Here is a 15,342-nt window from a genome sequence, read left to right on the forward strand (position 1 = left end):
TTTTGTAAGAGCTTGTGTCATTAGGTTCTTTGCTGGGAATCCTTTTTCTTAATTTCGGTCAGGTCAGTCAAAAATAAATGTATATAATATTTAATATGACTGGGGTATATTAACATTTGGGATAACTACAGACAGTTTAGAATAAGAAACTTCTCAAAACACACTAGAGAAGATGACATTTCTGGCAATTTCTACCATAAAACTAGTGGAGGGATGATAAGGGATATCATTTGGGGATTTCCAACTGAAATATTTCTTTTCAATAATAGAAATCCCCATTGTCTATTTTAACAGCTAAATTATTATTATGATAATTATTATGATCTAAAATGATGTCCTGTACAGTAATACATATAAATAGCAGCACCTCAAAAACATGAAAGATTCACATCAGCTAGTGTTGGGAAACAACAAATGCAAAAAAAAACATATAGGCTAAGCTACATAAATTCGTGAGTTCAGTATGCTGTCAATCTTGTGAAGAGGCGGAGCAAGATCGATCAGACGATTGTAGCTTCTTTGTTGGTCGTCATGTCAGTGAGCAAGAGATTTGTCAGCTGTTGACTCTTCGGATGGTTTTCTTTGTGTCTGTTGTCAACGGAATATGTACAATAAATCCATATTCCCCAAACAAATCCTCTAACACAATACAGTGCAATTTAGTTTAGTTTGAAGTGATAAATAAAATCATACCTGTTTGGAAACTCAATGTCATCGATGGTCTCAGGAAGTCTTACACCTCTGGTCTCAGGCAACAGCAAGACTAAACCTCCAGCTATGCACGCTATCGCCCCTGTGGGGTACGACAAAACATATTACCACATTGAGTGTCAGACAGAAATGGACTCCTCAGACAGAAATGGTCTCCAGTGTATAAGTATCTTATAACAGGTTAATTAGTGTTTTAATCATCATGTACCAAATATGATGAGTGGCAGCTCCAGCCAGATGGTAGCCAGTCTGTAGAGCAGGAACGGGGCCACGATGCCTCCGATGTCACACAGAGTAGAGCAGACTGACACACCTAGGTTCCTGAGGGAAGAAACAGTTGTAGTATTTTTTCCATAATTTTCCCCCTGCTTTGTTATTAGTTCTCAATTTTGAGATGTTCCCCCCTGGCAAACTTTACCTGACAAAGGTGGGGTATAATTCAGTGTTCACAAACACCACCATCTCAAATGCCATGGTGATGCCCAACCGGCCAATGCAGGCCACAACTGTTTTGACCCAGAAGTGACCTGCAGGAGAGAGAGACATTACTGTACTGTATGTACTATGCACATTAAATAAGACGGGATACTACCATTTTCTAACAAGTTTTCTTTCAGATATTGCACACTTACTATCTGGGATCATAGCAGTGATGAAGCAGGATACTCCAGCTACAATGTTGGCCGTGGCAAAGGGAAGACGGCGTCCAATACGATCGATGGTGAAGAGGATTAGGAAGGCAGCAGGGAACTCTACCAGTCCAGAGATCAGGAAGTCAATGTAGACGTTTCCTCCTGCGATTCCCACACGCATGATAAGACCCTGGTAGACAATAGCACTAGTGAACCTGTGAAGATGATGGTACAACATCCAATTAGGCCAGGAAAAGAGAAAGGGACCCTGTCATAAATGTATATGTAACGGGTTGAAGTTATTTGTGGTTCTTGAACACACCCTCTTGTTTCTGCCAATCACAGGTGCACCTCCTTCTAATTAAGGGTGTTGCTTTTTGTATAAAAGCTGAGCTTTTCCCTTGTTTCAGGGGATGTTCTGAGAATCTCTGTGAATAGTAAATATGTGCCAGAACAGAGGGTAGGCCAATGATTGATATATGTTTCAGTAAGGTTGGCTTCTTAGCGGTCATAGCAATGCTTATCAACTAAACAGCAGAGATGAAACGTAAGTCACAGAAAATAGATGTGATCGCAGCTGCAGAGAAGTACTTGGGGCTACAAGATTTGACTTCAGAAGTGTTACAGGGTGTGTTGAGTGGTAGTGTCCTGTCCTATCTGGCAATTGGCCTGGAGTAAGATCAGAGAGGGTTGAAGTAGTGGAATAAGGTGATTGTTTGAATGAGTATAGGGTTAGTTGGTAGGGTAATTCAAAATATATTTGTATCTTTATTTTATTTCCCCATTTTCTCATTTTGTATCACAAAATGTAATGGATTTATACTATAGTTGAATTGGGGGTAGTAATGCAACATATTGGATGCCAACAGCCATTAAACCCCACCGAAGAAGATGTTTCAGGGGATCCACAAAAGATTGTAAAGTCTGGCATTCCGTTGGAAGACAGGTTTAATCGGGAGTAAAGGTTCTATGGCAAGAGTGCCTGTTTCCATTGGTGCCACTCTCCTTCCCCCTTGGCATGTTCTCCAGGCTTGTTGGTATGTATGATGTATTGTATGTTGCCCAGAGTTAAACAGAACATTCTGAAGCGAAACCTTGATTATTGAATACTGGTGATGATGATTATTGAGATGATGATATACAGTGACTAAATGATTTGTTGGTCAGCAGTTTCTGCACAGAGAATGCTAGGCACTGAAGATGTCCCAGTCTAAGCTTTCTGTTGGTCCTATTGTGAATAACATCTAATGTTGCATTCTACCTGGCCTGTTTATTCAAATGCTCCACCCCTGCTGTTAAAGAACCTGTATGTTTAGTTTAGTCCCGAGGACCTCACGTATAAAAAAGGTGGAGTAGTATCAGCTACAGGAAATAGTATTTATGGTATAATCTCCCACGTTACATATAGCTTTTGTGCTGTTATAATTTTAGCTTAAAACATGGGTCAATAGATGTCTAGCTATTGTTTGCAGCATGGGTTTTACCAGTTGAACATGAGGATGAAGGTGTGTTTTCTCATGTTTGGAGTTCTGACCAGATCCAGGAACGAGGCAGTTGAGGTCTGTGCATTGTCGTCTCTCAGCGTCTGTAAGACAGGTCAGGCTATGTAAGCTATCATCAAATCTAGTTTAGTAGTGCCTTTTTAATGATGTATGTCCTGAAACATTTCTTACCTCAATGTTCTTGTAGAGGGTTCTCTTGTTTTCCTTCGCTATTGCCTCAATGATCTCCTTAGCTTTGGTTGAGTTGTTCTGAGAAAGAAGCCATCTTGGAGACTCTGGGATCAACCTGGAAGCCAAAATGTGAGACGCAACATCAGGTTTTTAGAACCCTGCAGACATGCAGTGTAGAAGGGCATTGGACACGGTGATCTTACAACAGGCCTGTACAATATCTGAGGTGATCACGGGTCTTACCAGAAGTAGGTTAGAAATATGAAGTAAGGAACAGCGAAGGTCACCTGCAGCCAGCGCCAGTCAGTGATGAGGTAGGCAATGAGGGTCAAAATGAGAATGCCTACACTGAAGAACATCTGTAAAAGCACGCCCACCATCCTCCTGTACTCAACTCCCACTAGCTCGGTGACTGAGGAGACAGGTCAGCAGTGTTAGTAATTTAACTACATTTTGCAGTAGCTTGGTGGTAGTTTGAAATCTAGGTAGTGTTTTCAGTAGTTAGCTACACCACTACATGGCAAAAGTAACTGCTGGAACTACACTACATTTTGTGCAAAAATAAAATATTGGTAGGAACAAATGACATTTTTAGGCATTAGACCTGCCTAATTCCCACTTGAAACAGTTGTTGTGTTAAATAGACTAAATTACACCTTCTGTAAAAATCTGACTCCAGAGTGATCTGTTCTTGCAATTTGTAGTCTATGACATTTCAAATTTACATATAATATATCACAAAGTAGTTTGGATGTAGTGAACTACTTTTTCAAAGTAACTTTAGTTAAGTCAACTATATGTTTCTTAAAGGTAGCTATTGTGGCTTAACTTCTTCCAGTGTGAAGCAATCAGTAGCTTGGTCAATTATATTTTCAGACTAGCTTCCCTAACACTGCAGGTAAGACATACTGTACAATAAAGCATGTAACCTTAAGTAAAGCAAGAGTTATTACTGAAACATCATTTGACCATCCTCCTCAGTTGAAAGTTGCATAGGAAATAAACTAACTTCCTATTTGCTAAACCATAGACTAATTTGCTGCAAATGATCATGTAGTTAATATATCAACTTTTGTGGGACAAGGGATGTTTTTTCATACTAAGCACATATACAGACATCCAGCCTCCTTTAACAGCAAAGCCAAAGATTGTGCGAAATACAAGCATGGATATATAGTTTGGAGCCACTGCTACAAGTATTCCAGCAACCCCATTCAAGAGGTTGGACATCAAGAAGCTCATTTTTCTGCCGAACCTTCAAACAAGAAGAAAGAAAGAGAATGTAATTAACAGCATATAATATTGAAAAGAGAATCTTTCATCTGTGTTTGCTGAGTAAACTTACCTGTCAGCCAGGTATCCAAAAGTTATGCTTCCAACAAGGAAGCCCACATTCAGTGTAGCCTGGTACATGTCCACCACCCAGGCATCATTACATACCAAGTCAAACTGAAATTAAGAAATACCTCATAATTTACTGCCATATTATAGGGACACTGGGATTTTGGCAATGAGGACCTTGATCTACTTCCCCAGAGTCAGATAAACCTGTGAATACTATTTGTATGTCTCTGTATCCAGTAAGAATGAAGTTAGAGGTAGTTTTGCGAGCAAATTAGCCCAATGACTGAAAGTATATGGGTATCTGCTAGCTTGCTAGCAGATACCCGCTAGTAGATACCCATAGACTTCCAGGTATTGCGCTAAAGCTAGTAAGCAAATGTGCTAGTGCTTGTTAGCAACTTCCTTCAAACTGCACGCAGAGACATTAAAAAAATGATATGCACAAGTTAATCTGACTCTGGGGAAGTAAATAAAGGGGCTCTTTGACAAAATCTCAAAGTATCCCTTTAATGTCTTAAAACATGAACTTGTTTAGTGTTACGTAACAATACAAGTTATTGTCTAATAAAAAAAGAGAACGTTCTCACCTCGGTCACAAAGGACTGCCTGCCTTCGTAGTCATACTCCCAGCCTTCCTTGCAGGAGGTCATGGGAGCTTTGCTGCGATGGGCGTCGGTGAGGTCAGTCTCTGGGTTGTCACAGGTCAGACCCGTATTGTTCCAGTCCAGGTCATACTGCTCACACTGACTGTGGACCAGCACTCCTGAGGTGTTGACCAGAGGGACGGTGATCTTTCTGGCATCCATCAGGTTCCAGCCACAGCTCTGCCGGATCTGACTCACCACTGAGTCCCGGCACCAATGCTCTGGGGTGAACCCCTGGAACACAATGCCCACATAGACCCCAGAAAAAGGCAACGACACCATACATAGCAGAGCGAAAATGCGCTTTTGGCAACGACCAAAATTCCCTGCCTCCTCTAGGATTTCATCGAAAGTGGTCATGGTTGCAGAGTTGGGTGTCAGAAGCAGAGATACTATATGTGAGACTGCAGTGGGATTTGTGCAGGGGTTTTAAAAGCAAAGAGCAGATCAAAAGTCCAATAGTGAGGTTGACCCTTGACCTACAGTGTTGACTCGCCAACAGAGGCAGCATGTTACTTTTTGATAGTGCTGGCTGTACAGAGTGCAATTCCACTGTGTATTATGCGTATTATGCAAATTAGACCATGTGGATTTTTTGTTGTTGCTATACTCCTGGAAGATAATTACATAATTGTATACTCCTGCATGATACTCACATAATTATAATTGTAGTTTAATGTCACATTTATTACAAGTTTGTGTGCTTGCGGGAGTAGGGTTGTATAACCATAGACATGTTCTCTCACATATTTTCTGCTCTCACGGCATATTGTCAATTCACAGAAACAACACAATCCATCCACTTCTCAACAATGGCAGGTAAGTAACTGTCAAACACTTATAATAACAAAGCTAGGGCAACAACAAACTATTTCAGTAAATTACTTCAAACACATAATAAAAAAATCAACATGACACAAAGCACATCATCTGAGAGGGAGATCTTACTGTAACCGATGCACACATGGTAGAGGAGAAAGAATTCAAAATATCTTCCGAATCACTTCAGAATCACTTTATTCCCCAATTAAACATACACATACCCAGAATTTGACTTAGTGAATAGGTGCTGCCAGCAACAGACAATGTACAAACAGAATACAGACACACAGTCAACATAGTCAACATACAGGATATTCAATATAAGTACAGTGAACATCAAACATTAAACTTTGCAAACACCAATACAAACAATCCTTATTGTATTAGAGACAACAAATTAAACAGACAGGTAATGTTAACATAAAATAACATGAAAGAATAAATACTGCTCTTCACCACCTTCTCATACTTTTATCACACAACCTCTAAGAGGTCCAGGACGGAATCAGACAGTCTCAGGTTCTTTGTTGGTTGTCACGTCGATGGTGAGCAAGAGACTTATCTGTTTCCTCTTCAGCTACAGTACATACTCCTCAGAGCCTGTTCTTTGCATCTGAGATGGCAAGAGGGGCAAGATGGCACCGGCAGAGATGGTCGCCTCACTTCGAGTCCTTAGGAAACTATACAGTATTTTTTTATGCATTATTTCTTACATTGTAAGCCCAGAAAATCATAAGTGTTATTACATACAGCCGAGAAGAACCATTGGATATAAGAGCAACGTCAACTTAACAACATTACAACCAGGAATACGACTTTCCCAAAGCGGATCATTTGTTCGGTCCAAAAACCCAGGACAATGGATCGGATCCCAGTAGACAACCCAAAACAGTGTCACCGCAGAAAAGGTAGACGGAGCGGCCTCCTGGTCAGGCTTCAAAGGTGTGCACGCTGCCCACCGCTTCCAAGTATACTACTCTCCAATGTCCAGTCTCTAGACAACAAGGTGGACGGAATTAGGGCAAGGGTGCAGGCCAGGCAGTAGGCTGTTAGCCAGCCTGCCAGCATAGTCGAGTCTGCCACTAGCACAGTCAGTGTAGTCAGCTCAGCTATCCCCATTGAGACCGTGTCTGTGCCTGGACCTAGGTTGGGCAAAACTAAACATGGCGGTGTTCGCCTTAGCAATCTCACTAGAATAAAGACCACCTCCATTCCTGTCATTACTGAAAGAGATCATGATACCTCACATCTCAAAATAGGGCTACTTAATGTTAAATCCCTTACTTCAAAGGCAATTATAGTCAATTAACTAATCACTGATCATAATCTTGATGTGATTGGCCTGACTGAAACATGGCTTAAACCTGATGAATTGACTGTGTTAAATGAAGCCTCACCTCCTGGCTACACTAGTGACCATATCCCCTGTGCATCCCGCAAAGACGGAGGTGTTGCTAACATTTACGATAGCGAATTTCAATTTACAAAAAAATAAATGCCGTTTTCGTCTTTTGAGCTTCTAGTCATGAAATCTATGCAGCCTACTCAATCACTTTTTATAGCTACTGTTTACAGGCCTCCTGGGCCATATACAGCGTTCCTCATTGAGTTCCCTGAATTCCTATCGGACCTTGTAGTCATAGAAGATAATATGCTAATCTTTGGTGACTTTAATATTCACATGGAGAAGTACACAGACCCACTCCAAAAGACTTTCGGAACCATCATCGACTCAGTGGGTTTTGTCCAACATGTCTCTGGACCTACTCACTGTCACAGTCATACTCTGGACCTAGTTTTGTCCCATGGAATAAATGTTGTGGATCTTAATGTTTTTCCTCATAATCCTGGACTATCGGACCACCATTTTATTACGTTTGCAATTGCAACAAATAATCTGCTCAGACCCCAACCAAGGAACATCAAAGTCGTTCTATAAATTCACAGACAACACAAAGATTCCTTGATGTCCTTCCAGACTCCCTCTGTCTACCCAAGGACACCAGAGGACAAACATCAGTTAACCACCTAACATAGGAACTCAATTTAACCCTGTGCAATACCCTAGATGCAGTTGCACCCCTAAAAACGAAAAACATTTCTCATAAGAAACTAGCTCCCTGGTATACAGAAAATACCCGAGCTCTGAAGCAAGCTTCCAGAAAATTGGAACGGAAATGGCGCCACACCAAACTGGAAGTCTTCCGACTAGTTTCGAAAGACAGTACCGTGCAGTATCGAAGAGCCCTTACTGCTGCTCGATCATCCTATTTTTCCAACTTAATTAAGGAAAATAAGAACAATCCGAAATTCCTTTTTGATACTGTCGCAAAGCTAACTAAAAAGCAGCATTCCCCAAGAGAGGATGGCTTTCACTTCAGCAGTAATAAATTCATGAACTTCTTTGAGGAAAAGATCATGATTATTAGAAAGCAAATTACGGACTCCTCTTTAAATCTGCATATTCCTTCAAAGTTCAGTTGTCCTGAGTCTGCACAACTCTGCCAGGACCTAGAATCAAGAGAGACACCCGAGTGTTTTAATACTATATCTCTTGACACAATGATGAAAATAATCATGGCCTCTAAACCTTCAAGCTGCATACTGGACCCTGTTCCAACTGAAAGAGCTGCTTCCTGTGCTTGGCCCTCCTATGTTGAACATAATAAACGGCTCCCTATCCACCGGATGTGTACCAAACTCACTAAAAGGGGCAGTAATAAAGCCTCTCTTGAAAAAGCCAAACCTTGACCCAGAAAATATAAAAAACTACTGAATCTTCCATTCCTCTCAAAAAATTTAGAAAAGGCTGTTGCGCAGCAACTCACTGCCTTCCTGAAGACAAACAATGTATACGAAATGCTTCAGTCTGGTTTTAGACCCCATCATAGCACTGAGACTGCACTTGTGAAGTTGGTAAATGACCTTTTAATGGCATCAGACCAAGGCTCTGCATCTGTCCTTGTGCTCCTAGACCTTAGTGCTGCTTTTGATACCATCGATCACCACATTCTTTTGGAAAGATTGGAAACCCAAATGGGTCTACACGGACAAGTTCTGGCCTGGTTTAGATCTTATCTGTCAGAAAGATATCAGTTTGTCTCTGTGAATGGTTTGTCCTCTGACAAATCAACTGTACATTTCAATGGTGAAGGCCCAAAACATGGTGAAGCCCTCGCTAGAAGCATGTGTTTCAGACATAAAGAAGTGGATGGCTGCAAACTTTCTACTTTTAAACTCAGACAAAACAGAGATGCTTGTTCTAGGTCCCAAGAAACAAAGAGATCTTCTGTTGAATCTGACAATTAATCTTAATGGTTGTACAGTCGTCTCAAATAAAACTGTGAAGGACCTCGGCGTTACTCTGGACCCTGATCTCTCTTTTGAAGAACATATCAAGACTGTTTCAAGGACAGCTATTTTCCATCTACGTAAACATTGCAAAAATCAGGAACTTTCTGTCCAAATATGATGCAGAAAAATTAATCCATGCTTTTGTCACTTCTAGGTTAGACTACTGCGATGCTCTACTTTCCGGCTACCCGGATAAAGCACTAAATAAACTTCAGTTAGTGCTAAATACGGCTGCTAGAATCCTGACTAGAACCAACATTTTTTTTATCATATTACTCTAGTGCTAGCCTCCCTACACTGGCTTCCTGTCAAGGCAAGGGCTGATTTCAAGTTTTTACTGCTAACCGACAAAGCATTACATGGGCTTGCTCCTACCTATCTCTCTGATTTGGTCCTGCCGTACATACCTACACGTACGATTAGTGGTACCCATGTGAGAGACGCAAACTCGGTCACAAGACGCAAACTCGGTCACAAGACGCAGGCCTCCTAATTGTCCCTAGAATTTCTAAGCAAACAGCTGGAGGCAGGGCTTTCTCCTATAGAGCTCCATTTTTATGGAATGGTCTGCCTACCCATGTGAGAGACGCAAACTCGGTCTCAACCTTTCAGTCTTTACTGAAGGCTCATCTCTTCAGTGGGTCATATGATTGAGTGAAGTCTGGCCCAGGAGTGTGAAGGTGAACGGAAAGGCTCTGGAGCAACAACCACCCTTGCTGTCTCTGCCTGGCTGGTTCCCCTCTTTCCACTGGGATTCTCTGCCTCTAACCCTATTACAGGGGCTGAGTCACTGGCTTACTAGGGCTCTTTCATACCGTCCCTAGGAGGGGTGCGTCACTTGAGTGGGTTGAGTCACTTGTGTGATCTTCCTGTCTGGGTTGGCGCCCCCTTGGCGCCCCTTGGGTTGTGCCGTGGCGGAGATCTTTGTGGGCTATACTCGGCCTTGTCTCAGGATGGTAAGTTGGTGGTTGAAGATATCCCTAGTGGTGTGGGGGCTGTGCTTTGGCAAAGTGGGTGGGATTATATCCTTCCTGTTTGGCCCTGTCCGGGGGTATCATCGGATGGGGCCACAGTGTCTCCTGACCCCTCCTGTCTCAGCCTCCAGTATTTATGCTGCAGTAGTTTATGTGTCGGAGGGGGTAGGGTCAGTTTGTTATATCTGGAGTACCTCTCCTGTCCTATCCGGGGTCCTGTGTGAATTTAAGTATGCTCTCTCTAATTCTCTCTCTCTTTCTCTCTCTCTCTCGTAGGACCTGAGCCCTAGGACCATGCCTCAGGACTACCTGGCATGATGACTCCTTGCTGTCCCCAGTCCACCTGGCCGTGCTGCTGCTCCAGTTTCAACTGTTCTGCCTGTGATTATTATTATTTGACCATGCTGGTAATTTATGAACATTTGAACATCTTGGCCATGTTCTGTTATAATCTCCACCCGGCACAGCCAGAAGAGGACTGGCCACCCCACATAGCCTGGTTCCTCTCTAGGTTTCTTCCTAGGTTTTGGCCTTTCTAAGGAGTTTTTCCTAGCCACCGTGCTTCTACACCTGCATTGCTTGCTGTTTGGGGTTTTAGGGTGGGTTTCTGTACACCACTTTGAGATATCAGTTGATGTACGAAGGGCTATATAAATACATTTGATTTGATTTGCCTTTCTGGGAGACATCAGACATTCTCTGTTTCATGGAAACATGGCTCTCTTGGGATATGTTGTCGGAGTTGGTACAGCCACCGGGTTTCTTCATGCATCGCGCCGACAGAAATAAACATTACTCTGGGAAGAAGAAGGGTGGGAGTGTATGCTTCATGATTAACCACTCATGGTGTAACCATAACAATCTACAGGAACTCAAGCCCGTCTGTTCACCTGACCTAGAATTCCTTACAATCAAATACCGACCATATTATCTCACAAGAGAATTCTCGTCAGTTCTCGTCACAGCTGTGTATACACCCCCTCAAGCAGATACTGCGACAACCCTCAAGGAACTTCACTGGACTCTATGTAAACTGGAAACCATATATCCTGAGGCTGCATTTATTGTAGCTGGGGATTTTAACAAAGCAAATTTGAGAACAAGGCTACCTAAATTCTATCAGCATATTGATTGCAGCACTCGCGCAGGCAATACACTGGACCACTTCTACTCTAACTTCCGTGATGCATACAAGGCCCTACTTCTGACCACTTCTACATCTTGCTCCTACCGTCCTATAGGCAGAAACTCAAAAAGGATGTACCCGTGACTAGAACCATTCAACGCTGGTCTGACCAATCCACGCTTCAAGATTGTTTCGATCACACAGACTGGGAAAGGTTCCGGGCAGCCTTAGAGAATAACATTGATCTATACGCTGACACGGTGAGTGAGTTTATAAGGAAATGCATTGGAGATGTTGTACCCACTGTGACTATTAAAACCTACACTAACCAAAAACCAAAACTGAAAGAGCGAACAACCACATTTAACCATGGAAAGATGACTGGGAATATGGCCAAATATAAACCGTGTGGTTATTCCCTCAGCAAGGAAATCAAACAAGTGAAATGTAAATATATTGACAAAGTGGAGTCGCAGTTCAACAGCTCAGACACAAGACGTATGTGGCAGGGTCTACAGGCAATTACGGACTACAAAAATAATTCCAGCCACGTCACGGACACCAACGTATTGCTTCCAGACAAACTAAACAAATTCTTTGCCCACTTTGAGGATAATACAGTGCCACCGACGCGGCCCGCTAACAAGGACTGCGTGCCCCCCTCTACTTCTCCGTGGCAGATGTGAGTAAGACATTTAAACGTGTTAACCCTCGCAAGGCTGCTGGTCCAGACGGCATCCCTGGCCGCATCCTCAGAGCATGCGCAGACCAGCTGGCTGGTGTGTTTACAGACATATTCAGTCGCTCCCTATCCCAGTCTGCTGTCCCCACATGCTTCAAGATGGCCACCATTATTCCTGTACCCAAGAAGGCAAAGATAACTGAACTAAATGATTATCGCCCTGTATCACTCACTTCTGTCATCATGAAGTGCTTTGAGAGACTAGTCAAGGATCATATCACCTACAACTTACCTGCCACCCTAGACCCACTTCAGTTTGCATACCGCCCCAACAGGTCCACAGACGATGTAATCGCCATCACACTGCACGCTGCCCTATCCCATCTGGACAAGAGGAATACCTATGTAAGTATGCTGTTCATTGACTGCAGCTCAGCATTCAACACCATAATACCATCCAAGCTCATTATTAAGCTGGAGGCCCTGGGTCTCAACCCCGCCCTGTGCAATTGGGTCCTGGAATTTCTGATGGGCCACCCTCAGGTGGTGAAGAAAGGAAACAACATCTCCACTTCGCTGACCCTCAACACTGGGGCCCCACAAGGCTACATGCTCAGTCCCCTCCTGTACTCCCTGTTCACCCGTGACTGCGTGGCCATGCACGCCTCCAACTCAATCATCAAGTTTGCAGAAGACACAACAGTAGTGGGCTTGATTACCAACAATGATGAGACAGCCTACAGGGAGGAGTTGAGGGCACTCGGAGTGTGGTGTCAGGAAAACAACCTCTCACTCAACGTCAACAAAACAAAGGAGATGATAGTGGACTTCAGGAAACAGCAGAGGGAGCACCCCCTCATCCACATCGAAGGGACAATAGTGGAGAAGGTGGAAAGTTTTAAGTTCCTCGGCGAACACATCACAGATAAACTGAAATGGTCCACCCACACAGACAGTGTGGTGAAGAAGGCGCAACAGCACCTCTTAAACCTCAGGAGGCTGAAGAATTTTGGCTTGTCATCTAGAACCATGACAAACATTTACAGATGCACAATTGAGGGCCTCCTGTCGGACTGTATCAACACCTGGTATGGCAAGTGCACCGCCCTCAACCGCAAGGCTCTCCAGAGGGTGGTGCAGTCTGCACAACCGATCACCAGAGATAAACTATCTGCCCTCCAGGACACCTACAGCACCCGATGTCACAGCGGGGCCTGTTCACCCCGCTACCATCCAGATGGCGAGGTCAGTACAGGTGCATCAAACCTGGGACCGAGAGACTGAAAAACAACTTCTATCTCAAGGCCATCAGACTGTTCAACAGCAATCACTAACTCAGAGAGGCTGCTGCCGACATAGAGACTCAAAAGTCACTTTAAACAATGCTACTTGAGCAATGTAAGATATGTAAACATTATTAATCTCATATGTATATACTCTATCTTATACCATCTACTGCATCTTGCCTATGTCGCTCGGCCATCGCTCATCCATATATTTATATGTACATATTCTTATTCCATCCCTTTAGATTTGTGTGTATTAGGTAGTTGTTGGGGAATTGTTAGATTACTTAGATATTAGATGTTACTGCACTGTTGGAACTAGAAGCACAAGCATTTCGCTACATTCATATTAACATCTGCTAACCATGTGTATGTGACCAATACAATTCTATTTGATTTGATTTGAGGAACACATACACCCATGGGGGCACAATTGTCCCAGCGTCGTCTGGGTTGGGGGAGGGTTTGGCCGGCAGGGATGTCCTTGTCCCATCGCGCTCTAGCGACTCCTATGGTGGGCTGTGCGTATGCACGCTGACATGGATGCCAGTTGTACGGTGTTTGACATTCGTGTGGCTGGCTTCCGGGTTAAGCGGGCATTGTGTCAAGAAGCAGTGTGGCTTGGTTGGGTCGTATTTCGGAGGACGCATGGCTCTCGACCTTCTGGAGTTGCAGTGATGAGACAAGACTGTAACTACCAATTGGATACCACGAAATTGGGGAGAAAATGGGGTACAATTAAAAGAAAAAAAAGAAATTGATGTATAGAAATCTCACTTTTCTGCAAACTCAATGGTGTCAGGAAGTTGTAAACCTTTGGTCTCAGGCAACAGAAAGACCAAAGCACCAGCCACAAACACAAGGGCCCCTTGTCACAAAGACGTATCACCATTAGCATATAAGTGCCTGCCTGTCTCTAGAAAACATTCCCTAAGTAGCTGTGCTTGAGGCTTTATCAGCCAAAAGTATTAGTTTCAAGCTAATCTCTTGTGGATAGACTATCAATGTCTTTGGTAATTGGTAGCATCTTAATCAAGCATCTGACCAAATTATGCTAGATTTTAGTGGGTTAAACTGGGAGTAGTTTCAAACTCAAGATATTCAGATACTGGTACAGTAAGATTCCATCTTCATACAGCATTGATGTGTTACAAGTTAATAATGCTTGTGTATAATCATGTTCTAACATTGCAATTAGGTACCGAAGATGATGAGTAGCAGCTCCAGCCAGATGACAGCCAGCCTGTAGAGAATGAATGTGGCCACGATGCATCCGATGTCACACAGAGTGGAGCACGGTGACATATCCATGTTCCGTAGGAGAGAAACAATACTATCACAGTCTGGAATTTGAGCTTTAAACTAAACTTTTTGTTATGCTGATTGTCAATGTTGTGTGATGCAACCATGTGGTGCTATTTATTTCTATATTGTTGTTTTCTGTGCCCCACCTGGTCAAACTGAAATTCACAAATACCTTATCATTCACTGACATTTTAATTGGTTCTTTGTCATGACATTCAATTAAAATTGAACATATATTTCATTAATATTTCATAAAGTTCTCACCTCAGTCACAAAGAACTGCCTGACTTCGTAGTCATACTCCCAGCCTTCCTTGCAGGAGATCATGGGAGCTTTGCTGCGATGGGCGTCGGTGAGGTCAGACTCTGGGTTGTCACAGGTCAGACCCGTATTGTTCCAGTCCAGGTCATACTGCTCACACTGACTGTGGACCAGCACTCCTGAGGTGTTGACCAGAGGGACGGTGATCTTTCTGGCATCCATCAGGTTCCAGCCACAGCTCTGCCGGATCTGACTCACCACTGAGTCCCGGCACCAATGCTCTGGGGTGAACCCCTGGAACATAATACCTATGTAGACCCATGGCATGGAGACCATGCAGAGCAGGAAAATGATTCACTTCTGGGATCGCCTCCTCTAGGTTGTCATCAAAAGTGTACAAGTACATGGTTGCAGTTTTCAGTCACTAAGACATTTGTGACTGCAGAAAGACCTGACCATGGTTTTTCAACGGTGTGAAAACAATCAAAGGTCCAACAGAAGTTGACCTTCGACCTATCAGTGACTGAC

The 15,342-nt window shown here is 43.2% G+C and overlaps 1 protein-coding gene across 1 annotated transcript; it reads right to left on the reverse strand.

Annotated features, from left to right (window-relative positions):
- Positions 1-74: 74 nt before the first annotated feature.
- Positions 75-5,418, reverse strand: LOC115107741 (solute carrier family 22 member 2-like). Its single transcript, XM_029631348.2, has 11 exons — positions 4,948-5,418; positions 4,362-4,465; positions 4,117-4,271; positions 3,260-3,428; positions 3,017-3,131; positions 2,828-2,928; positions 1,344-1,558; positions 1,130-1,238; positions 920-1,032; positions 694-793; positions 75-588 (listed from the first exon to the last, which is right to left on the reverse strand). The coding sequence occupies exons 1-11, from the start codon at positions 5,362-5,364 to the stop codon at positions 501-503; spliced, it is 1,686 nt and encodes a 561-aa protein (XP_029487208.1). The 5' UTR covers positions 5,365-5,418; the 3' UTR covers positions 75-500.
- Positions 5,419-15,342: the final 9,924 nt, after the last annotated feature.

Source organism: Oncorhynchus nerka, linkage group LG24, assembly GCF_034236695.1.
Source record: "Oncorhynchus nerka isolate Pitt River linkage group LG24, Oner_Uvic_2.0, whole genome shotgun sequence".
Classification (NCBI taxonomy): domain Eukaryota; kingdom Metazoa; phylum Chordata; class Actinopteri; order Salmoniformes; family Salmonidae; genus Oncorhynchus; species Oncorhynchus nerka.

Excerpts from the sequence above, each read along its gene's own strand:
- LOC115107741 (XM_029631348.2), bottom strand. The coding sequence starts at position 5,364 with ATGACCACTTTCGATGAAATCCTAGAGGAGGCAGGGAATTTTGGTCGT. Across the intron at positions 3,132-3,259 it reads ATATTTCTAACCTACTTCTG|GTTGATCCCAGAGTCTCCAA; the intron begins GTAAGACCCGTG and ends TTTGGCTTCCAG. Across the intron at positions 1,559-2,827 it reads TTCATCCTCATGTTCAACTG|GTTCACTAGTGCTATTGTCT; the intron begins GTAAAACCCATG and ends TCATCTTCACAG.